This window comes from Jaculus jaculus, chromosome X (genome assembly GCF_020740685.1).
Source record: "Jaculus jaculus isolate mJacJac1 chromosome X, mJacJac1.mat.Y.cur, whole genome shotgun sequence".
NCBI classification, from domain to species: Eukaryota; Metazoa; Chordata; class Mammalia; order Rodentia; family Dipodidae; genus Jaculus; species Jaculus jaculus.
In genome coordinates, this window is record NC_059125.1 from 35359279 (window position 1) to 35386162 (window position 26884).

A 26884-nucleotide genomic window follows, 5' to 3' on the forward strand; every position below is an offset into this window, starting at 1 on the left:
TTATTTTGTTTCATAATAGTAGAAGTTTCTGAAATTGGTTAGTTAACCTGTGGGCTTTCAGCCTATTATGGTGGGAGCACATAGCAATGATCTCATGACACCCATAAAGAAAGGAGAAAAAGATAGATTTCCATTATTCCTTTAGAAGAAGGCATAATTCCAATGATCTAAGTTTCTCAGTAAGCCCTAATTCTTAAAGGTTGCACAGTCTCTTAACATCACTCACTAAGGAGCCAATTATTTTACACATGATCTTTTTGGGAATACCCATGATCTTAACTAAAGAATAGTATTGCCTGGCATGGTAGTGCATGCCTTTAATACCAGCACTTGGGAAGCAGAGGTAGGAGGATTTCTGTGATTTCAAGACCACTTTGAGACTACATAGTAAATTCTAGGTCAGCCTGGGATAGAGAGAGTCCCTACCTCAGAAAATCTAAACTCCCTCCCTCAAAAAATTATAATATTAATAGTAAAAGAATAGTATGAATTTGGAATGATTTTTTGTCCCATCTTTTATGAAGTGAAAGTTGAAATGATTATTTGATTTGGGGTATTATACTTTTCAGTACTAGGATGGCCATATTTTTATTTGTTAGAGTAGGAGTTACTTCTGTTTCTGAGACAAAAAGGTACTAACCACAAACAGCTTATAGAAAGGAAGGGCTTATTTCCAGCTTATAGTTTTGTGGTGGTTTGATTCAGGTGTTTCCCACAAACTTAGATGTTCTGAATGCTAGGCTCCTGGCTGATGGCAATTTGAGAATTAAAGCCTCTTGGAGTCAGTATCTTGTTGGGGCTGGGCTTATTGGTGATATAGTCAGTTGCTTCTTGCCAGTGTTTGGCACACTCTGCTGTTCCCTATCTTATGTTTGCCAGGAAGTGGTGTCTACCTTCTGCTCATGCCAACATTTCCCCATGTCCTCTTCAATCTGTAAGCCAAAATAAACCTTTTCCCTCACAAGCTGCTCTTGACTAGGTGTTTTCTGCCAGCAGTGTGAACCTGACTGCAACAATGAAGTTGGTATCAAGAAGCGGGATCATTACTGCTAGAAACCTTACTGTTGCTTTTGGCCCTTTGGAGCTGATTTTTGAGAGGATTTGAAACCTTGGCCTAAGACTTGCCTTGCAGAGCTGTAAGTACAGATTGATGTACTATTCTGCTCAGACTTGAAAGACCTGAGTGTAGTAAGAACTATGGACTGTGATGTTTGGCTTATGAAGGTGAGAAAGAGCTTTTCCTGGACTGGGCTAGAAGCAGTTTATGTGAGAGGCTTACTATTATGCCTGTGTCCTGAGAACTTGTCCAGGGTTGCTTTACATAGAACCAAACTGGTGTGAGCAGAGGAATATGGCATCGAAAAAATGAAATCTTTGGGCCAAGTGGTTCTGACTTGTTTCCTAGCTCCAGCTATGGGCCCCATACCACTGAGGAGATCAATTAGGCAAATCAAGAGCAGTTAGTTCCCCACCATGGCTGTGTGCCACTGTTGCACTTGTGTGGGCATCACAACAGGTTATTTGCTGCTAAGTAGGTTAGACCATGAGTTGCTTGGACAGATATTGGTCATTTCCCCTCAGTCACCCATTTAGCACCTTCTGGCACTAGACGTGCTGACTGTCTGGGGACTGACTCTTCTAGCTTCCAGCCAGGCCATTCCATTTTACGTGCCAACTGCATATGGTGTCTTCAACAGTAGGGTATTACCATTAATCTTTGGTGGGTCATCAAGTACTCTGACAGAAGTCTGTCTGTCTTTTAGGAAACCTTGTAGGTCTCTCTGATCAAAAGCTCATTGTGGATGATAGCCCCATGCTGGTACTGGGAGTTACAGGTCAGTGCCCACTATGAAAATGAGGAAAAAGATAACTGATATACAAGAGTTAGAGAGGAGAGAGAGAGAGAGAGAGAGAGGGAGAGGGAAAGGGAGGGAGGGAAGATATAGAAGATTAAGGCTAGCCTTGATCCTACCCTCTCCAGTGTCTTGTGATTCAGGTGTTCCCTATAAAGGCCTGGTGAAGGTTCAGCCATTTGGTCTGCCTTTTAGGAAGTAGAATTTTATGGTACTGTGATAGTTAAGGTGTTGTCAACTTGATCTGTTTAGTAATCCACAGGCTGCTTCCAGGAAGGATCAACTAAAGGAGGAGGTCTTTCTCCCAGGGTGAGCCCTTCCCCCAGAGTGGGTAGCCCTGCTCAGAGAGGGACTTGATATAAGGAAGCTCTGGGTAGAAGAGTTCCCTTTTTTCCTTCCTTCCTTCCACTTGGCTGCCGGAGCTGCTCCCTACCTTCTAGCGTGGATTGAAGACCAGTACGGACTAAAGACCAACATCAACCGAAGACCCACGTGGATCGAAACCCAGCGGCTCCTCAGGAAGCCTCCAGGCGTCCAGCACCATCTGCAGTGCCGGGTCGGGACTGCTGAGGCATCTGGCCACGTGGACTGAGCAGCTACCAGGTTCTGTGATTCTCAGGCCTGCAACTGCTATTGGACTACTGTAAGCTAATCCAATAAATTCCCTTTATAAAATAATTCATTCTAGTAATTCTGTTCCTCTAGAGAACCCTGACTAATACAGGTACCATTGCCGTTTGGGTCTAGATTTGTGTTTCCCACCCCTTCAATGCCCCCCTCTTTCCCCATCCATCCTAGTGTCTAGTCCATGAGATGCTTGCTGTGTATGTCAGGTATCTTGGGTAGATTCAGGTTAGGTGCTATAGATGAGTGAGACTATGTGGCGATTTTTTTCCCCGTGATTGGGTAAGTTCACTGAGAATGATCTGTTCCAGGCTCAACCATTTTTCCTCAAATTTCATTGTGTCATTTTTTTCTTACTGCTGCATAGAATTCCATTGTATAGATATACCACATCTTAGTTATCCATTCTTCTAGTGATGGACATCCAGTTGATTCCAGCTCTTAGCTATTATGAATTGAGCCATTACAAACATGGTTGTACAAATCTGTCTGGCCTGTGGTTTGAAGGTTTTAGGGTAGCAACCTGATGGAGCCATGAAGATGAACCATGGGTTGCAGTGGAGATCCAATGGAGATGCCAGGACAATGAGATGTCTGCCAAGAAAAGCTGCCATCACCAGATGAAGTTTTCTGGGACTGTGAGTAATCTAGCTGGAGGGGAAGAATTGTAGCTCCAGAGACTTGCCAGTGGTTAGAATTATCAGACTTGGAGACTTGTCATTGACTAAAGTTGTTGGACTTGGAGCTACAGAGTTTAATGTTTTCCCTGTTTAAATCTTGTATAAGTTGAATATTTCTTTGCTATGCCCAATGCCATCTTTCACAGTGTAAATGTTTATTCTGTGCCATTATGGGTTTTGGGGTGATTTTTTGGTATTATGGCTCATTTACAATACTGTAGATTATGGGGATACTTGAACATCACTAGGATTGATAAAACCTATGGGGACTTTTAAATATTGACTGAATGCATTGTGTTTTGCATCATGGATATATATCAGCTTATGGGGGTTAGGGTTGGAATGTGGTGGTTTGATCCAGGTATTCCCCATAAACTTAGGTGTTCTGAATGCTAGGTCCCTGGCTGATGAAAATTTGAGAATTAAAGCCTCCTGGAGGCAGTGTGCTGTTGGGGGTGGGTTTATGAGTGATATAACCAGCTTCCTCTTGTCAGTGTTTGGCACACTCTCCTGTTGCTGTGGTCCACCTGATATTGGCCAGGAAGTTATGTCAATCCTCTTCTAATTCCATGATTTCCCCTGCCATCATGGAGCTTACCCTTGAGTCTGTAAGCCAACATGTACATGACTACAATGATTTCAAGAGGAAAGTTTCATCATGGTGGGGAAAGCATGGTATGCACAGATTATCTCATGTTACATATTCACACATTAGCAGGGAGGAAGTAACAAGAGTGAGCCAGCTGAGTGATGCAAATAGTGCTATGCTATAACACCCCAAAGCTCACCACTATTCACACCGCAGCCCCACCAAAGCTCTACCACCCAATGGGTCCCCAGCTGGGAATCCAGTATGAGACTTAAGTACAAACACATGAGGCTATGAGGGCACTCTAAATTCAATCCATCACCTTCTCTATGTTCCCCATAGACTCAGGTGTTTTATTAAAGCTTGTTACGTGAGTCTCCAGATGCCTGGCTGGGGGAGGTGTTACTGGGAGTGGACATGAGTTCCGGCCCAAAGGTGTGCACATAGGTTTGAGCTCTGTGTGGCTCCCTACTTGCTGCAGTTTCCTGCTGCTGCTTTTGGTTTTAAGGGCTGTTTGGTTTGTCCTCTCTGCTTGGATGTATAGAAACAGCTTCATCTATTATAGATGGAACTTCCCCTGGATCTGTAAGCTTGAACTAAAGTTCTTTGATCTCTAAACTGTGCCTGGTTTGGATGTTCATTCCAACAACTTGGGACTATCTACATCAAAAATTTGGCAACCAGAGTGGGGTGTTGCTGAGATGGATCTGATCATGTGGATTTGGGTCTTCTGGAGTTTGTGTGCTGGAGAAGGAATATGCATGGATTTGGAACATATGACTACAAAAGCCTCACAATATACTAAGTCAAAATTTATGGGCTATTTTGGTGAGAGTTTGAAAATTCTAAATGATGAGAAAATCGTGTTTGGGGGCATTGCTTATGAACTTCCAAAGTGAAGGAAAGACAATAAGGGACTTTGTTTGAACTGGGATACTGGCCCTAAAGGCTGGCAGCATTCTGCTGCCCAATCATTACAGAAAGTTTGATCAAGTTTAAATTTGAAAGTAATAGACTAATGTGCTTGGCAAAAGATATAGAACACAAAGGTATAGAATTTAAAGTTGGAAAAATTCAAAGAATTTTAAAATTACTTGAATGGAGACAAGCTTTAGGTTCCTGAAGCCACCATTGTCAAACATATCACCATGATTAAGCATGGCCAAACACTCTTACATTAAAACAATGGAAAGATGCTTGAGGCGATTCCATCCAGGAAAGACTGACTGGTATAAATATATATTTTTTAAAAGAAGAAACATGAAACATGTTTTTCAAGGTCATGATTTATTTCTTTCCTTGATTAACAATATCTTTGTTTTTATACCTAGTATTGACTTTGGAAGTATGACAAATGCATGGAAGCAGTTTATCAAGTGCACATGGTTCCAGGACTACTAGATGTGACATTTGGAGCAGGGCAACATCCATCTATTGGAGGCCAGTGAGGCTATTGTAAGATGGACCATAGTTTGCAATAGAGATCCAAAGATGTTATGGATGCACCTTAACTGTACAGAGGCTACCATGGAGTACTTTTGGCTAAGGATGGAAGTCATTTCCAGCTACTCAGACCAGCTGAAGGGATGGAAATTTAAAATCCAGACACTGTCATTACTAGTTATTGATGTCAGAATTGAATTGCAAATGTTTCATGTTTACCTGGTGATTTTCCATTTTACATTGTTCCAGTATTTCCTTGTTTTGTCTCATAATAATGGAAATGTTTACTCTGTGACATTACATGTTGTTAGTATCTAACAGTTTTCATTTTACAGGACTCACAGTTAAAGGACATTTTTGAATCTCAGGTGAGACTTGGGACTCTGGAACAATACTTTACTATGGGAAGCTTTGAAGTTGGACTGAATACAATTTATAATGTGAGGTGGTCATGAGTCTATTGGGGGCCAGTTGTGGAATGTGACAGTTTGAATATATGCCCCCATAGACTCAGGTGTTTTATTAAAGCTTGACAGCCACCTGGCTGGAGGGGTTGTCACTAGGGGTGCACATGAATTTCAGTCAAAGTTGTGCAGAAAGGTTTGAGCTCTTTGGGGGAGAGTCCTGCTTTTGCATTTTAAACATATTTTACTTATTTATTTTTGAAGGAGAGAGAGAGAATGGGCATGCCAGGGTGTTAAGCCACAACAACAATCTCCAAATGCATTGACACTTTGTGCATCTGGATTTATGTGGGTACTGGGGAATTGAACTCAGGTCATTCGGCTTTGTAGGCAAATACCTTAAGTGATGACCTAGCTCTTCAGTCCTGCTTTTTGTTTTAAAGACTTTTTGCTTGTTTCTATGTGCTTTGATATATGGAAGCAGGTTCTTCCATAGATGGGACTTCCCCTGTATCCATAAGTGATGACCCAGCTCTTCAGCCCATTGCAAATCCAAGAACCTTCTCTTTCCTTCATAGTATCAGGTGGGCTACTGAATTTTTAAATTCTGGAAGAATCAAGCCAACTTTGAGAGCCTTCTTCCTAGTGCTGCAATGCAAGACAGTTGGCTTAATCTCAATGGTGGTACTCTCTCAAATAATTGTAGCTGAACCAGAGTATATTCTCTGGCCCAAATTTTATTCCTTTCTCTACCATATCTTGCTGCTTTATGTTTCAATATTACTGTTAAATTTATCATGGCTTAAATTCTCAGGACAAATAATATGCACAGACAGCCTTTCATAGAAACTGCCTCTAGCCCAGTCTAGACAAAAATTTTTTTTTTTGTTCATTAGCCAAGTCTTATAGTACACACGTCTTAACTGCATTTAAGTCTTTAACCTCAGCAGAATAAATACAGCACTGCAAAGATGTCCCTTAGTCCAAAGTTTCAAATCCTTCCACATTCCTCCGGCAAAGCTGTTCCAAAAGATCAAAGCCACACGGCCATGTTCTAGCAGCTACAATCCTACTCCTCTGATACCAATCTGTTTTTGCAGTTATCTTGGCATTGTTGAGACAAAACACTAAACCAAAACCAACTGATTGGAGATATTATAGACAGTTCCAAGTTTCTGGGATGAACATTCAAACCAGGCACAGTTTACAGAACAAAGAGATTTATTTCAAGCTTATAGGCAACAAATGACTTTCTGGATGAACTTGACATTTCTGTGCCTCTGTTGTGAATCTCTTCAATCTTCATCTTTTTGGTAAATAGGTCATGTTGAAAACAAGTTGTTAAAATTTATAGGTTTTTGTTATTTAAAACAATTGATGTTCACTAATTCACTATGCATATTTGCAGATGCTTCATTGACAACTATTCACTTCAACTTATAAATTATTTCAATTACATTATATTTACCCTCCTTTATTTCCTCTTTTTTATCCTTCAATAAATATTTCATTTTTAACATGTTAAATGTGTTGAGGATGCTTTATTTTGATGAAATTAAGAACCATATTCTCTCAAAGAATTGGTATTCTCATTGGTAAGACAGACTAATGAAAAGCACAATAACAGATTTTATATATGTAAAACAGATTATATATATACATACACACACTTATGCTCAAGGATAACTGAGGAGAGGAGCCATCACTGTTAAAATAATTCTTTCGGGCTGGAGAGATGGCTTAGCGGTTAAGCGCTTGCCTGTGAAGCCTAAGGACCCCGGTTAGAGGCTCGGTTCCCCAGGTCCCACGTTAGCCAGATGCACAAGGGGGCACACACGTCTGGAGTTCATTTGCAGAGGCTGGAAGCCCTGGCGCGCCCATTCTCTCTCTCTTCCTCTATCTGTCTTTCTCTCTGTGTCTGTCGCTCTCAAATAAATAAATAAATAATTTAAAAAAATAATTCTTTCATTGTCAATAAAAACTCTTAGAAGTGACATTCATCTTCCCAACTTAAAACCCAAAAGCTGAAGTTCCTCATGAATCCTTTCTTGAGATTTGGCTTTTTCAACTGAGTTTACTGAGAAGACATATATTTATGGCATCAAGTTCTGTGGAAGGATTTCTCAGCATGGTGGGCCACTGGGTCCCTGAACTCACCCTCCTAAAAATGACAGGAGGTTATGTTCAGCATGTGACCAAACAAATGGCCAAATGGCATCTGATAAGCTTCCACTAACAGCCTGTAAAATTCATTTGATCTTTGCTATTCCAAAGGCAAATATTTTCTTACCTTGTAACTAAAGGCCTTTGTTCCAGGGACTAATGCTTATTGCTGAAGGTTAGAGAATTCTAATGTAGCATGGGAAATCACCAGAAAAATATATGCTAAATGAAGATTGACTCCACCTCAGAGTGGAGATAACTCTTTAATTACCTTATTCAAGTCAGATTCAGTTCTGTATCATGTTGGTCTGAATGAACATAAACTGTGTTTTTTTTTTTTTTTTTTTTTTTTGCATTTCTCTTTTCACAGTCAGAAGTATCTCAAAATTCATGTAAACTGGGCTGGAGAGATGGCTTAATGGTTAAGCGCTTAATGTGAAGCCTGAGGACCCCGGCTCAAGGCTTAATTCCCAAGGACCCATGTTAGCCAGATGCACAAGATGCACGTGTCTGGAGTTTGTTTGCAGTGGAGGGAGGCCCTGGCATGCCCATTCTCTCTCTCTATCTGCCTCTTTCTCTCTCTGTCACTCTCAAATAATAAATAAAATTAAAAAAATATTTTAAAAAATTCATGCAAACCTCTCCCTTCAACCAGCTGACATTGCTGCAGAGTTATGTACATAAAAACAACCAGATTTTCCCACATGGTCATGGTAAGTGTGTTTGTCCTGTTGCTTGTGTCAGCAGAGAATATGGGGTGACCCGTCACCCTTTAAGCAATAACTTGGTCTGACTCTGTAGCTCATCTTACTAATGGAGATCTCTGTGCAGAATGACAATGGGGAGTCTGTGGAAAGTGGCAGGTACTTGGAAACACTGCTGTCATAGGAGAAATCTGTTCTTCCAAAGCATCTGTGGATGGCTCTGCAGCTGCTCACTGCTCAGTGTCTATAGCCTAGAGAGTTCCTCAGGCCAAGCTGTGTATAATGTGTTCACTGCTTCATGAAGCTAGGAAGGGAAATTTTAACTTCACTGAAGCGGGGCTTCGTTCTGCACTGTTCAGTCAGTTTCTCTGTGCTGTTTGACTTGGCTGAGATGTGGAAGTGGGTGTCTGGCAACTGTGAGAGTTGTCTTGCTTTCAGACACTACCATTTCTTTCTATTTCTCAGACTTTGGAAGTCATGTGCTTTTTGGGAGATGAGTTTTGAAGTATTCATTGGCTGCCTTTGTAGTATAGCTCACAGAAAGAACTCCTATTTCACTTCTCGCTAACAGCTATGTTTATCATTTTTAAATCAAATGACTCCATTTGAAAACCATGACTCACTAAATGCTCATTTTGAAGGGCCTTATTTCATTAGAGGCTTGTCAAAACTTTATTGGGAAAATGAATTCTAATCAATGTAGGAGGACAAGTTAGCAAAGGTTCTAGTCATTTTCTGGGTGTTCAACAGCCAGGATGACTGCAACACTGCCTGCCAGGCAGAACTTGTTCACAGTCTATTGAGACAACCTCATTCTTAGGGTGTTGAAGAAAAGAAAAATTCCTACTACAGACTCCAGCCAGAGTGTTTAAGGAAGCATGAAAACATACACTGAAGCCAAAATTTTGTCAACTTATCTGTTCATTATTACTGAGCCCTATAAGACAGTTGAAAAATATTAGTGACAAATTAAGACATCACCATCATTTTCATGTTTCCTTTGATGTCTAAGCAGACATTATGGGAAGCAAGGATTATAATCTTTACCTGATGGTTCTTATAATAATACTGTGGCAAATCAATTGCTCTCTGCAAAGCATTCCAATATGCATTATCTCACTTGATATTTATATACAGGTTATGAGCAATAAATTTTATGAAACTCTAATTTTGTTTCCTGGGTTCAGGCTAAGAGATTAAGAAAGAGCATGACATTGGAATTAACTGTTGTGGAAGGAAGCATGAATTCTGTATGGGTAATTTTGTGAGAAGTTATCTCCCTGAATTGAGGCATCCTGACTGAAACTGTTATCCTACAGGGACTCTTCTCAAATGGCTCTAGGGCACTACCTAGATTGAGACTCTAAAGACCTAGCTTCTAAACCTACTCTTAGTTCACTACTTAGCAAATTTCATTTATTGCAAGAGAAGGAGCATGGTTGACAAGATGAACCATGGGGTGGTGGTGTGGTTTGAATATAAAATATCTCCCATAGGATGGTGTGTTTGACCACTTGGTCCCCAGTTGGTGGAACTATTTGTGAAAATAATGGAACCATGATAAGGTAGAGCCTTACTGGAAGAAGGGAGTCACTGAGGGCTGGCCTTGAGATTTTATAGCCTAGCCTCACTTCCTTTTCATTCTCTGCTTTTTGACTCCAGCTACAATTTGATGAGCTTACCTCCTTCTCTTGTTCCCCTGCCTTATTTGCTATGATGAATGCATTTACTTGAAGCTGGAAGCCAGAATTAACCCCTTCCTTCCTTCCTCCTTTATGATGCTCCTGCTCAGGCATTTGGTCACAGCAATGAGAAAAGTAAGTAATACAGGTGGCTTCTGTTATTGCAGTTCTATTCAAAGAGATGTGGTTTGGGTGAGGAGAGACCATGGAAGGGGTTAAGGCATCCAGGGATGTGCAACCAACATGTTTTCCATGCCTAAAGGGGAAACCTGTTTCAGCAGTTACTTGAGAGCAGGAGCCTTGCAGATGGCGTCATCAGCTATAGGGGGATGCATCCACTGGCAGAATTTTCCAACTAAGGAAGAAGAAAGAGGGGTGTGGTTTGAGAGATAGCTTAGTGGTGAAGATGCTTGTCTGTGAAGTCTAAGGACCCAGTTTCCATTCCCCTGTACCCATGTAAACAAGATGCACAAGGTGGCACATGTATTTGGAGTTTGCAGTGGCTAGAGGCTCTGCATGCCCATTCTCTCTCTCTCTCATAAATTAAAATGTTCCAAGATGAATGAAAAAGGGTACAGTAGGGTTCAATTAGTATGAAATATCATACCGGAGACAATTTTAAGTTTGATGTTAAATTCAATTAAGAGTAAAATTTAAGTGAAGAAGTGTCTTAAAACTCCAGATTTTAGGCTCTTTCCTCAATACTTATTTTGGTTTTTTAAGGTAAAGTTTCTCTCTAGCCCAGGATGACCTGGAATTTACTATGCAGTCTCAGGCTGGCCTCAAACTCATGGATATCCTTCTACTTCTGCCTCCCAATTGCTGGGAATAAAGGCATGTGCCACCATTCTTTTATTTCATTCTATTAAGTTTTGAAATACAAACTTACTTTATAGCAGTATAACAATTCATTTAATTAAGCCTTGAAAAGTACTATATGTATAAGCCTGTTAAAAACACAGGCTTAGATCTTATCAAGTACTAGTAGGAGGCTTTTATATGCAAGCCCTTACAAGTGACCTTTATGATGCAACAGGAGATGGATTTAGAGTTGAATATGGGACACAATAGACAGTTAAATTTTCAGGAGGTCCCCACAAGGAATATCATACTTACTATGAATAGTGACACAGTTGCTAAACTTAAATGCAGAGAATTTGCATGTGTGTAGTCAACACACATGAATGAAATTTCACAGAAAGGCTTGTGTAAAGTGTCAGAAATATGTCATGAAGTCACGGAGCACAAGGGGTTGGAAGGATAGCCCTCAGATCTCTTTGCAACTTCTAACAGAAGACTGTCAATCTTGGTGTACTGTGCTTTCAGAGCTGATGGAACTGGCATATGGACAAGTTCAAGGTGTCCATGAAGAACCAGTTTATAAAAACAGAGGGGCAAAAAGTGTGCACATTTTATATTTTATGTTTATTTATTTATTTAATAGAGAGAGAGAGAAGGAGAGAGAAAGAGAGAGAGAGAGAGAGAGAGGCAGCCACTGCAAAAAAATTCCAGATGCATGCACCACCTGTACATCTGGCTTACATGGGTACTGGGGAGTTGAACCCCGGTTCTTTGGCTTTGCAGGCAAGTGCCTTAACCACTAAGCAATCTCTCCAGCCCAAGTGTGCACTTTTGACACACGCCTTCACTAATCCTAATGCAGTAGGCTGGTGAAATCATATTCAACCCAATTTGGTCAGAGGATTGAGCCATGGCCTAGGTTATTCCAAGATGATAGATGTTCCTTCTATATAAACTACCCAACTTACTCTTATCTCTTTGTCTCCAACCTTCTATACAGAGTCCTAGATTATTTTCTCATTTATGAAAGAGTACATGGAGACCTGTATGTACAGATGTTAGTCAACATTAGGTCAGAGATTATTATCCTACTTTTTTAGAACTGGAGCACAGAAAGTTTTTGATTGGTGTGTGAATAGATAAGGACAAAAGGCGGGGACACTATGGTAGCAGTAGAGAGGCAGGATGCTTTATTTAGTCTAAGATCATCAGAAAAATAAGGATGTTTGATTCCTAAGGGTTGGGTGTGAGGCAGAGACAAGAGTCACAGAGAAGCATCGATGGAATAAGTCTCCCTCAAACCTCATTTTGTTGCAGCTTGTCTGTGGTGGGTGCTACAGTTCACAGCAAGATGATATAATACTGTGGCACATTAACATAGGGAAATATTACTTGGGAATAGATAAACATTAACACTTATATACATGTCTATAAAATGCAAATTAATGTATAATGAATAAAGTAAAGCAGGTTTAATATGCAGATGAGGAGTGCAAAGGAAGAAGGGGGAAAGATTATAAAAGTGCATAAAGAATTTTTGAGAGGGGCTGGAGAGATTTCTTAGTGGTTAAGGCACTTGTCACTGAAGCCTAGGGACCCAGGTTCAATTCCCTAGTACCCACGTAAGACAGATGCACAAGTTGACACATGCATCTAGAATTCATTTGCAGTGGCTAGAGGCCCTGGCATGCCCATTCTCTCTCTCATAGATAAATAAATAAAATATTTAAAAAGAATCTTTGATGAATGATGATGATGTGATCATTTCCCTAATCATGTCACTAGTACCACACGTGCATTCTTATGCTGAAAGGTTTCTGAAAATTTTATATTGTATGATTTAAACATGAACAGTTAACCATATTACAGTTATATACCAATAAGCCTTTTGAGAGAGAAAAGCTTCACACACAAATATGAACCTCCCATTTTTATCTTTTTCTTCTATTTTTGGGTTTGACACTGGCAATGGCACCTAGGGCCTCATGCTGGAAAGTGAACTAAAAATGAGCTATACTATCAACACACCTCCACCCTCTTTTATTTAATCTTATCTGTGTTCATTTTTATTTTTTGAAAGATATTTTCTCTGATTAAGATCTCCTCAATTCCATTTTAATATTTCTAAATAAAAACAAAATTTTAAACCAGACATATTAAATAACTTAAAAAATTTTAAAGGCAGAAAAATATAAATTACATTTTGAGCATGAATAAATTTGAATGTTAGAAAAATGTCAACATATTATCTATTAAAACATGAAGATAGGGCTGGAGAGATGACTTGGTGGTTAAGGTACTTGCCAGCAAAGCCAAAGGACCCATGTTTGATTCCCCAGTACCCATGTAAAGACAGATGCACAAAGTGCATGTATGTGGACTTCATTTGCAGAGGCTAGAGGCTCTGGTACAATTCTCTCTATCTGCCTCTTTCTCTCTGTTAAATAAATAAATAAAATCATTAAAAATCCTGAACCTAATACACTGTCAATAATATTCCATCTTAGAAGATACCTATTTTCACTCGGCTTCCACACCATGACTCATTTCCCACATTCTCATCTCTGGAAAGATATTTACACTGGACTAAGGTAATTTCAATTTACTATGAGTTGACCAATCTTACAGTTGTCCTAACATATACTCTGACGTTTTAAGCCAATTAGTCATTGCCTTAGTTGAGATAAGCACACCATTCATTGGTTGACATATTAGAAACTCTGCCTGTAGGCTTTCATGTCTTCTAAAATTCAGGCTTATGGCTACTCAAATTTATTTCTTCCAAGGTTTTCTAATTCCTATGATTGCCTTGTTTCATAAGTTAAAAATTTCTATCATTTCAGTACAAAGTCCTACATTCTTTTGGATTGTTTTGTCCCCTATTTGCCTTATTGTTTTCTTTGATTTTTTTTGTCAACTCTCTGCCATTCTCACCTCTTACTTTAAAATAAACTTTATTCTTTGAAACACTTTCCTGAGTTTCATACATTAATCACAGAAGAAAACTAAACCAATATGCCTAGATGATAACATCTTTGGGGAATTGTCCTGGATTTACAAGCTGATGACTCAGACTTACCTCAAGGTCAGTATGAATCAAGGAAGGAAGGAAGCAGGGGGAATGACCATTGAGCTTCTGGCATCTCTTTGGCTCTCCTGACTAGGGTAAGCCCCAAGTCACACTTGTCTGAGCTGAATTCCAAGCTTGTTTTATGTTCCCTATTTTTTGTTAGGGTCCCTACCCCTGGGTATGAAAGGCAGCTCTCACTGTCCCAGGAAGAATTGATTACTCAGACAGTGTTCCAGGATTAGTATAGCTTGAGCAGACTGGGGCTCACATTGTCTAAATACTGAACAGCAGATGAAACTCAACATGGCAACCGAGACCCTGCAGGGCTGCGAACCATACTAGGTGGAAAATGGCAGTGACAGAGTGAAGGTGAATAGATACCACAGCTAGACCACACAGGCAGGAACCATTAGACTGTGTCATGTTTGGCAGACATGCTCATTTGCTCCTGTAGGTGCTGAACAGAATGCTCAATTGTTTGAGACATCTGATATTGACTGTATCTTATATTTTCTGGTTTTAGAATAAATGATATGTTTTACGTGTAGATTTCTGTATTACATGTGACGAATTATAGCTGGGTCTCTTAATTTAGACAGTCTAACAGATTTACATGAAGAATGCTTATTACATTATCTTTGTCACAGTTTTCTTTTCTTTTCTTTTTTTTCTTCTTGTTTTCTTTTTGTTTGTTTGCCAATACTACTCCAGGCTAAGGCGTGTTTAGAGGCTAAATGTGTGTTGAGGCCAGTCATAGATCCTACTCATACAGGCAAATATATAGAATCACAGCAGTAAGAATTTAAATCCATGGGCCCATCAGTAATAAATTAAATCCACAGATGCTATAGAATCCCACTGATAGAATTTAAAACTACAGGCCCAACACTACAAGGTCACACTATTAGGGCAGTCCCAATTCAGAACATTTTGTTAATTTAACTTGCAAGTATTTGAGAGAAAAATGGGAAGAAATGGGAAAACCTAACTAAAAATAAATTGGGTTTACATTTCACACAATGGAGAACATTTAATCCTAGATTAGGGGTCACTTTTATTTTAACATTTTTTAAATGCAAAAGTCCTAGGCAGCATTACTTTTTGTTATTAAAAGAAAATAATAATGGGCAGTTGGTTTTAATTAAACTTTTAAAACATCTAAGAAATGGTTAAACTGACAAATTACAAACTAATCAATGAGTTCTAGAACCTATAAATTAAAAGGAAATACAAAATAAATAAGATTAATAAAATTTGAGAGATTATATCAGAATTAAAGATAAATTATGCAAAATCTAACTATTCTCATTTCCTCTCCTTCCTGACCTGGTCTCCTGCTCTCTCCAAGCAGAACAAAGATTTGTAAGATGAAACCTAGGGAATTCCGTATTAGATTTAAATCGTCATTTGTAAAGACACTCTCTCTTAAAAGACTCCACACTTATGTTCTCATGCATGTTTTCACTCTCCCTCTGAGCTTCCAAAGGGAAGCTTTGCCTAACTCTCATGCTTAAATTCATAGAATTTTTCAACTCTGTTTCATTATGGCTCTTCCTGGAATTCTATAAATCCTAGACACAACCCAAGTTGAATTCCCTAAAAGTCTAGGGTAACTCCTCAGGCCATTGAAGATGACAATGTGGATCTGTGTCTCAGTCCCTTTGCTGCTGACATTTTGGGGGCTCACAAAAGATCCATGTAAAACATTGTGGTTAAGCCTTGATTCTCCTCAACTGTATTCTTCAATTGTATGATAGCTTAGTTTCTTTACTTTATTCTATTTCTCTTGCCAAAAACCAATACATTTTAATGAGTTCCACAGGCACCAAAGATAAGAATCCCTTAGACATCTATACCCTGTTCCAGAGTCAGATGGAACAGTACATGGCTTTTCTGGGGGGCATCACATAAGAGCTTATTCTCCCAGATGCCCTAAGCCACTCTCTTGTCCTCAAGAGAGCTCTTGAGACACAGTGAGAAAACTACTAAAAGCAGCACATTCTGGATCCTAAACACAAGGAATGGCCACTTCTAAACTTTCTCTGAGTGTCTCATTGTTCCTATCTTATCTGCTCTGAGAAAATCAGACAGAGACTCCTTAATGCAGTCCTACCTGTCTTTCACTTAAAGGAACTTATAGCTAACCTTTCTTTTTATGATCCTAAGCCTGATCTGTCATTAAATCTATATTCTTGCTAGATGATATTTTGAAGGAGTTTCCCTACTTTCATGAAAAAATTAGATACAAGAATAAGCCATTTCCACTTGTAAAAAAGCTTTTCTCCTTTTTTTTTTTTTTTTGATTTTTTTCTCACTCTGGCCCAGGATGATCTGGAATTAACTATATAGTCTCAGGATAGCCTCAAACTCACAGTAATCCTCTGCTTCCGGAGTGCTGGGATTAAAGGCGTGCACCACCATGCCCAGCTACCATTTCTCCTTTTATTTTTAACTTTCAAAAAGAAATGAGAATAATTATCTGCTGTGGGTTACCAACTGTTCTTGATTTGGCTAATGGATCTTTTCAGTGGGATGGAACCCATACCTGGAACAGAAAAACAAGTCAGAACCATATCCAAAAGAACCTGCTCTCCAATATCAAGCTCCCACCAATAGTGGGCTACAAGAGTGCCTACACCTATCAAATTCTCTATAAAACAAGAATGTGTATCCATATATCTCACACTGACTTCACTCTCTGTCAGAGAATTTCCTTCTCTTTTTCAGATGGATGCAGAAACTAAAGAGAAAATCAGCTCATCGAAACCCACCTGGATACCAGCTGAAGCCATAGAGTTAGTGGGGTAATGAGCAAAAGATGCTTCCTTGGTGAACGTGGTACCAGCACAAGGGTGAAGGAGATAGACTCAGAGAACACTCAGTTCTTACAAATCAGATATCCAGAGACACAGAGACTCCCAAAACCTCCTGTCACTGAAATAGACCTAAAATGAACCCAACATGGCTCAGGGGGGCAGGACGACAGGGAGAAGGCTAACAATGGTACCATCATGGTTGTATACACACTATATACATAACTAATAAAAATATTAAAAAACACATGGTCATTAATAATGTAATTGAAACAGGAGACAATTACCACCAGTGTCAGGCTACAACCCACAGGGTCAAACCAGGCTTTCCCATAGAGGACCAGACAGTCCCAACTCATGATCCTGCCTGAAAGTATGATGAACAGAAAGATGAAAAGGATAGAAATAGAAACAATGTCACATACTGCATCTTAGAGTACTTGAGACATCAGAGAAAAGAAGAAGCTCCTGTAGCATTTCTACAGTGTTTAAAGGATGCCATATTAAAACTCATGGCAATAGTTTCAGGGTCCCAGGAGGAGGAACTCATCCTCAAAAATAAATTTATAACTCAATCAGTTCCTAATATTCATATAAAATTGAAAACTCAAAGAACTGGCTGTCAAACTAGGCAAGTCCTTGTAATATTTGGTCCAAGCCAACTTGAGGTATATTATAACTGGAATATAGAAAGAATGAGATAAAGGATACAGAAAAAGAGAAGAAAGACTAGAGACATAGGGAAATCCTGGTGGCTATGCAAGGAACTTCTTAGAGAACTGGTTCCATTTCAGGGACTTGTCTCCTCTGCAGACAGGAAAGCCATTGCAGATGGTGATGTCCCCAGAGATGAAAGTCTCCCCTGAGGCCCTATCCTATTTGCAAAGAAAGCCACTTGAAAGTTAGTCTCCCTGGAACCAAATGGCTCTTGCTTCACCACCATTTGAAGCTTGTTGATGGGGCCTGGGGCCATCCATTCTGTCTCCTGCAACAGATATTCAACTTGAGGAGCCCCTTGTAGTCATTATTATTTGGAAAGAAGTCAATGCTTTATTGGCATATGAACATGAAAGTAAAATTATAAAAATTAGAAAAATAGATTGCCAGCACTATTACAAAGCATGGTGCCACTGAATCAGGGACAGGACTGCTCATTTTAAAGCACCTTGAATACTAGAGGTATAAACAGGTTTGAATAAGTTTTTCTCTTTTGTTTTCTCCTTCAGGAGCTTCTCAACTGGTCCCTGTTGTCTTTCCCTTCAGGTTTCTTGATTTTGTAAGGATGTTGATGGAGTAGAAAATCGCTTCATCTGGTTTCTCCTGCAGCATGAGCCAATTCTGGCTGGTTTCCCACTTGCTAGAAGCTGTAGATCTCTTCTGCTTCTCTGCTGTGGTTGATAATTCCTTATATACCTTTTAGTAGAAGAGTGTATTTTACTGTTTTTCTGCTTATTATCCCCCTATACTGTTTTGGCATGGCTTTTGTGCCCCCATCTTACCCAGAAGTCTCTAAAATAAACTTTATTTAACACTTTCCTGTGTCTTAATTCTTTAATCAGCAGAGAAATTAAACCCAGCACCCCTAGACAGTATCATCTTTAAACTTGTTACATATCCAGGATGACACTGAACTCAAGATTCTCTTTCCTCAATATCCACATGGCTGGGATGACAAGCATGTCCTACTATGATTCAGTTAAAGTCATGTGGCTTCATATACTGAGACCACACTAAACACTCTTGACATCATAGACACTCCAGACACTATTGATGTACTTTCTCCCAAGCATGCAATCTGATCAGCTTAGCTGTTCATTTCACATAATATATTCAAATAAAGTTTTATAACTTTACACTCTTGTATTTTTACTACACTCAACTTACAAAATCATAACCCTATTTTGGTGGTTTGATTCAGGTGTCCTTCCATATACTTATGTATTCTGAATGCTAGGTACCCAGCTGGTGGCAATTTGTGAATTGAATCTTCCTGGAGGCAGTGTATTGTGTGTGGGGGAGCAGGCTTATGGGTGTTCTACCCAGCTTCCCCTTGCCAATGTTTGGCATACTCTCCTCCAGGAGGTGATGTCCACCCTCTGCTCATGCCATGTTTTCCCCTGCTGTCATGAAGTTTCCTCTCGAGTCTCTAAGCCAAAATAACCCCTTTTCTCCAACTAATTGCTTTCTGATAGCAATGCAAAGCTAACTGCAACACCAACATACAATAGTTTTCCTATTCTATTACCATTTCTATGGTGACTATATGTTGTGTATTAATTTCCTCTGAATTGAAATATTCCCTCCTGTTGTGAAGAGGGGGGGATCAGGAGACTCCAGAGGTAAACAAGACATACAGCTGAAACTTACAAATGTATACGACTCGTCCCCAAGGTTACAAAGGCAGTAAACAACTTCTGGAAGGGAGACTGACCAGCCAAGCTGCCTGCCACTCCTGCAGTGAGCTACAGGGATGCAGTTTCCATGAGTCATCACTTACCCTGGGGTTAGCTCTTTGGTGATGCAGCTACTGGTGAGTTCTCCATGTTCCTGTAAGCAACCTCTAACCCATACACCCGTGTGTAACTTTGATAAACTCATTGGTTCACCAATGAGTGGATCCTCCTACCTCTGCCTCCCGAGTGGACTTTGGTACAATGATTAATTTGTCTGTAATTAGTGCTATATCTGGGGGTGAATAAATGTCAGTTCATGTCACCCAAGGAAAAGTTTAATGCAACAAATGCTGCTTGAACAGGGACTGAGAAACAAAGATGAGTTGGGGAGGATTGATTTCATGGACTTTGCAATGGGAGCTAAGACATATAATTGAGGCTGACTACTGTGAAGGTAGAACATCTGCTGGAGAAATCCTGATATGGCTACTTTTTCCTACAGTTGTATACAGTGGTGTGCTTTCTGGCTACAGTGGCAGCTGCATGCACTCCTGCATGGGTAACAGGACATTCAATCAGGGCCATGTAGTCTGTGAGTGTAGTGTCAGTGTTGGGAATCCCAAGGTGGCAGTATTTTTCTAAGTGGCATGAGGTGGCATGCCTGTTCAGTGAGTGGGGTCCACCTTGAAAGTATGGGAATGTTCTGAAAATGGATGAATGTCTGGAGCAAATATTTATGCACTTGGAGCAAATATTGAAGTCTCTGAATGTGGTATGTAAGAGTGTCCACAAGCTCCCAGAGAGGTGACATGGTCATTGTTATAGGTAATGAGTATGCATCTGAGGCTGAGATGATAGGGAAACTGGTTGTGTAAAGGAGAAATTACAAAAAGAGATGCATTAAGAGCTCCAGCTGCATTAGCCTCAGATTGGGCTGGCAAATTGAATAAAAAGAATATGACATTGAGGTACTGCCTTGCCTTGTTTCACAAGTGTCATGATGCAAGGAAAAAAGAGTGTAAGATTAGTGCTAAAAAGCCCTTCTTGTAATCCAAAAACTTGGAATCCAGGGAGGGAGTCAGATAATGAGGATGAAGAGCACTAGATAAAGGTGACAGAAAATGCCCCTCAGCTTTGTCATTTAATAGATATGAAAGGAAGTTCAATGGTCCAGATAGTTCTGTGTTGGAGGGATGCAATATCTGTAAGATAAGGAATGATAAAAGGTATGCCCAAAATGCTATAAGGTTTTTAAATAAAGCACTCAGTTCTAGGGCTATCCTACTTCCCTAAAAGTTGTTATCCATGGAGGCTTCTGAGATTCCCAAAATAAAATTTTCTATTGCTGTTTGTTGTAGGCCAGAACTGGATAGTAAGACACAATTTCTGAAGCTGTCACATACTTTTGTTGTAGGACATGGAGAAACCAGTCTAGGACTAAACTGAAGCTCCTTCAATGATTATTTTTCCTAGTGTAAGGTATCATGTAGAGGGAGAACTGTCAACAACTGCTATGAACCCTGTACAGGGCAGTAAAAGCACGCCTGGCAAGATGTGCTCACTGGTGCAACAGGGACATGACTGCTATGGATCTAAGCAAATAACTTTTTTTCTAAGTAGGGTTTCATTCTAGCTCAGGCTGACCTGGAATTCACTATGGAGTCTCAGGGTGGCCTCGTACTCATGGTGATCCTCCTACCTCTGCCTTCCTAGTGCTAGGATTAAAGGCAGGTGCCACTATGCCTGGCCCCCAACTAATTTTTTAAAATATTTTTTGTTCATTTATTTATTTGAGAGTGACAGACACAGAGAGAAAGACACACACACACACACACACAGAGAATGGGCACGCCAGGGCCTCCAGCCACTGCAAACAAACTCCAGACATGTGTGCCCCCTTATGCATCTGGCTAACATGAGTCCTGGGGAATCGAGCCTTGAACCGGGGTCCTTAGGCCTCACAGGCAAGCACTTAACCGCTAAGCTATCTCTCCAGCCCCCAACTAATTTTTGATTGTACTTAAGGTACACATCTGGTACTATAAGCCATGGTTAAAGGTTCAGGACTTTGTTGGTCATGGGCCCTAGCAGGAAAGCAACTGCTGTTGCTTTGTTAAATGGATGTGATACACCTGTCAAATTGCCTTCTAAACATCTCTGCCTGTTCCCATAGATAACTTGCAATCTGTTTTAATGGGTCATAGAGGGAAACATCTTTTTCACAATAAGAGGAATATTACAGAAACTTACAACCAGCCAAGCTTCTGAGAATAAGTGACTAATACTGTGGCATAATTGCTCAGTGCTTAGCCATAGATGGACATCTATGTCACCCTCTGCAAGGTTCCAGAAAGATCACTGATGAGCATGTAGAAAGAATGTTGGAATAGAAAGAATGTAAAAGCCAGAGGGAAGAGTTGAGTGTAGTGAAGTAATTTCCTCCATATCTAAACATTACCTCCTGGAGGGAAGAAGACTGGAGACTCAAGGGATAAATAAGTCAGGAAGCTGAAACTTATAAGATCCTTCTTCAAAATTATAGAAGCAGTAAACAAATGTTGGGAAAGAAAGAGACTCTGCTTGCAATTCCTACAGTGAGCTCCAGAGATGCATCTTCCATGAGTCATCACCTGTGCTAGGGTGGGCTTTTTGGTATTGCAGCTGCCTCTGAGCCATCTGTACTTCTGTAAATGACTTCAATAAACTGATAGGTTCACCAAGTTGGACTTTGGTGTAATAATTACTTCCGTCTGTTGTCTGTGCTTTATTTTGGGGTGAACACATGTCTGTTTACATTTCCCCAGGAAAAGGTTAATGCCAGTTGCAGGAAAATTCCATAATAATAGGTATTTCTATTTACCAGAGTAATTGGGGATATATTAACATTGAGAATAGTATAATTTTTGGCTTGCATTATTTCTCTTTGCTCTCAGCTATGCATAATTTCATGTTGTCCTTACATTCCACTGTAACTATTGCCCTTCAATCTAAGCTGATTAATATAGCATCAATAAATGAATATGTTCAGTTGAGAAACTTATCAACATTATACCTCCAATTTACAATATCTGCATGAATTTCAACCTTTACCTCTTTTAGCCCCACTTGGAAGAAAAAAAATCAGCCTTTGATAAATTTTCCTCCTTTACAAATCTGGACATTTGCTTGATCTTTCAAACATTTCCACATTTATCCAACTTTCTGTTTCTTCTTTTTGATCTGTAAGCACACTGAATATGCACACAAATATGTTGAAATGTACTTTGAATTCACATCCTGCTTATATACTATCATCAATATATTTTTACTTTTTTGATCTAGGAAGGTCATTTGTATTTTTAAATTTTTATTATTTTTATAATTTTATTTTATTTTTTATTAACAACTTTTATGATTATAAACAATATGCCATGGTAATTCCTTCTCTCTCCCCACGTTCCCCTTTGAAACTCCACTCTCCATCATATCCCCTCCCCCTCTCAATCAGTCTCTCTTTTATTTTGATATTATGATCTTCCTCCTACTAAAATGGTCTTGAGTAGGCAGTGTCAGGCACTGTGAAGACATGGATATCCAGGCTATTTTGTGTCTGGAGGAGCATGTTTTAAGGAGTCCTACCCTTCCTTTGGCCCTTACATTTTTTCCACCAGCTCTTCTGCAAAGGACCCTGAGCCTTGGAAGGTGTGATAGAGATAGTTCAGTGCTGAACACTCCTGTGTCACCTCTTCTCAGCACTATAGTGCCGTCTGAGTCATCCCAAGGTCACTGACATCTAAAAAGAGAAGCTTCTCTAACCAAAAATGAGAGTAGCATTAATATGTGGATATGAGCATTAAGAGACTTGCATACTGGGCAGTTGGTGAGCATAGTATTGGTTGGGCATTTAGCTAGACAGCAGCACACCATACGCCCCTAGGGCTCATGAATACCCCTGTTGTAGGTTTTCAGTATCAGGGATGTATTCTCTCCCATGGAGTGGGCCTCCAGTCCAATTAGAGGGCAGTTGGTTTCCCCCACAATAGGCATGCCACTGTTGCACTCATTGGCTTATTTGGCCTTGTTGGCCAAATTTAAGACTTGCAGTGTCCATTGTGGTTTATCTCCACTGGTGACTTTTCTCTCTCACATTCAACTGCATGTAGTATAGCTTTTTCCAGCTTTCTGTCAGCTGGTTTACACAGAGGATGTTTTAGAAATTATTTTAGATTACATAAGATGTTCTAGACCAATTAGTTTAATATCATTTTTAAAGAAAAAAGACATTTGTTAAAGGTAAAACAGATTTTATTCAAGGAGCAGATTACTCACAATACAAGAACAAGTGGGGATTTATAGTCCAGCACCAAGGAGGTCAGCAGTTGGAACATCAATAAATTACTGAGTAAGGGACAGTGTGGACTTTTGGCAAGGCAAATTGACAGGAGTGTTGTTGAAGGAAAGTCAATGTTATAGGATACAGAAGGTGATATATAAAGAATTTGATAAAATATTAAAGATAAGGTATGTTTTTCCTAATTTTTTGTTTTTTTTTAAATTGACAGCTTCCATACTTACCTATATACCTAGGAATGATATAGCTGGTCCATATGGTATATATATTTTTAGCTGTCTCAGGAACCTCCACACTTTTCCACAATATTTATACCAGATTACATTCCCACCAACAGGGTAGAAGGGTTCCTCTTTTTCCACATCCTCACCAATATTTATTGTTATTTGTTTTCCTGATGGTAGCCATTCTGACAGGAATGAGATGGAATCTCAACATAGTTTTAATCTTCACTTCCCTGATAACTAGGGATGTCCAACTTTTTTTAGATGTTATATGTCATCTGTATTTCTTCTTGTGAGAACTCTCTATTTAGTTCCATAACCCATTTTTTTAATTGGGTTGTTTGATTTGTTATTATTTAATGTTTTTGAGTTCTTTGTATATCATAGATATTAATCTTCTATCAGATGTATAGATGGCAAAGATTTTCTTCCATTCTGTAGGTTGCCTCTTTGCTCTATTCACAGTGTCTTTTGCTGTACAAAAGCTTTGTAATTTCATGAAGCTAATCTGTGGTGCAGAATACACATTCTTTTCAGCAGCACATGGAACATTCTCTCAAGTAAACCACATATTAGGACACAAAATAAATCCTAACAAATACAGGAAAATTGAAGTAATTCCTTGCACTCTGTCTGATCACAATGGGATCAAACTACAAATCAATAGCAAGAAAATCTATAGAGCATACACAAAATCATGGAAAGTAAACAATACACTACTAAATGATGAATGGGTCAATGAATAAATATACATAAGTTACAATACAAATTTAAGTAGTTTATTACAGCTTATTAAAAATATACTCCCCTCCAACTTTGTTCACTCCATTATTCAGGAGTATTTGTTTTCAATTTTCAAAAATCAGTTCAATTAGAATAAATAACAAACTAGTAAAAATTAAATATGTGCATATAAAAGGCACTTTGCAACCTGGGAATGCTCAAATTGATTGGATATTATGCATTTACATTATTTCTAAGAGTAAATAAATGTATAAGGTAGTGGTTTCATCTCAGTGTATCACTTTGACAAAGATATAGTTTGCATTTTTATTCATTGCTTTGCTTTTATTTATTCCAATTTGATTTTTACATGGTAGCTTTGGCTGGTGGGGAATTTTCTGTGTAGAAAAAATTAGCTTTCAATTTGCAGTATTCCTCCTGTTTTGCCTCCAGAATGCTTGAGTTATAGACACACACCACCATACATGACTTCAATTTTTGTGTGTTTTATTATTGTGTGAGAGTTATGAGGATTACTAAACTGTGATTATATTTATGACCCCAGAGTATAATAAAACTGTGGCATCCATTTTTATTTTTGCTTAATAATGTTTTTAATGATATCATTCTTCCACATAATATGGTTTTAAAATTGTGTTTTAAAAAAAGGGGGACATTCTGGCAATCATTATTTGCCTCTCTAAGCCTATCTTATCCTCCCTCTGGTCTGTTTTACACCCTAGAGGATCATTTCTGTGAGCCTGATTTACAGGGCTCTCTTAAACTTTGCTTGTTATTACATTTTGCCAAGGATAGTTTTAGGAAGGAAATCAAAGTACTGGAGTAGACATAGACATGGACATAGACATAGACATAGCCATAGCCATAGCCATAGACATAGACATAGACATAGACATAGACATAGACATAGACATAGACATAGAGACTGTCTCTCCTTGATGATCCTTCCCTGCCTGAATGAAGTTCAACTAACAGTAGCCATATTGAGATCTACCTATAGCCATAATTCCTGTTTGGAGATTCTTTCTTACAGACAGAGGACTTGTTAGTAACAGTAATATTGCTCCCTCCCTCCATCTTTGCCAGGTTTCCACATACCTTCACAACAATGGTAGTCTCGTGGTCCATAACCATTTCTGTGGTATTTTTCACATTGTTGTGAAAATATACAAGAACAAAAGAAGCTGATGGGAGGAAACGTTTCATTTTGGCTTACAGTCTCAAGAAAAACCTTAATGATTGCCAGGGAAAGCATAGCATAACCAGAGACTGGACATCAACTCTGCCATAGCAGGTGGAAAACAATAGCAGGATAGTAAGCCACTCTTCAGCAAGGAGGATTTTTCCATAATCATCTTAAGCCTGCCTGAAGAAACATACCTCCTCCCACAAAGCTCTACCTCCCAAATTGTCACCAGCTGTGGAACAACCATTCAGGACATAGGAGTTTATGGGGGACATCTGATTCAAACCACCACAGTTTTAATGTGTTTCTTATATTCTATCAACACAGTAAATAATGTCTTTATTATATTCTTTTCAACTACTTGGCATAAACCATATTTCTAGAGACAACATAATTAAAGAATATTAATCCCCTTTATTTGCTCACATATACTCCTTCTCCTATCCATTCTTAAATAGTTAGAGCATAGCTAGAAAAAATTATCTTAAGATGTATTTACGTAGAATGAATTTACATGTTACTTTTTGTTGTTCTGTTGAAGGTAACAAGTGGGACAAATCAGAGATTAACATCAGCAGGATGGAGTTATCATCTAGGAGAAGCAACAAACTATGATGGTTTGATTGGCCTCCTTGGACAAAGATCACTTGGTAAATATTGAAACTATGACATAATGAAGTGGAAGTGCTACTGGAACAATAACAAATGCATACATTTCCAGAAAGGTCAGCTGAAACAAGAAGAAAATGAAGTCTGGATTTATAGTGTACCTTCTAGGTACCTTACACTGGCTGAACCCACATAAAAGTAGGAGGACAAGGAATGATAGAAATACTTATACTCATTTAATTGGTATTCTAAGGCATTTGAATTACTTTATGTGAGCAACTGTTCATTCCATGTTTTAGCATTTATTACACAGTATACTGTCTTGTTGGGCACATTTAATATCAAATCTTGGTGATTGCTATAACTTGACTATTGAATGCTCCCAAAAGTTTGTGGATTAAAAGTTCATTATCTAGAGTGGTGCTATTGAGGCTTTCTGTGAACCTTTTAGTAGACTAGCTGATGATGTGTCTTGGGCCACGTGAACACAAAGTCCCATATCCTGAACCACCAACCAACAATCTCCTTCATAAGGTCCTCAGGCTCTCACCAGAGACCCATGGGCTCCTTTC

General features: G+C 39.1%; 1 protein-coding gene across 1 annotated transcript in view; it reads right to left on the reverse strand.

Moving 5' to 3' along the window:
• Positions 1-25651, reverse strand: part of LOC101610107 (cartilage associated protein) — a 65740-nt gene extending 40089 nt beyond the window's left edge. Inside the window, 1 exon segment of the mRNA XM_045139844.1 lies at positions 25616-25651. Coding sequence (XP_044995779.1) covers positions 25616-25651 — 36 coding nt within the window.
• Between the last annotated feature and the right edge of the window lie 1233 nt (positions 25652-26884).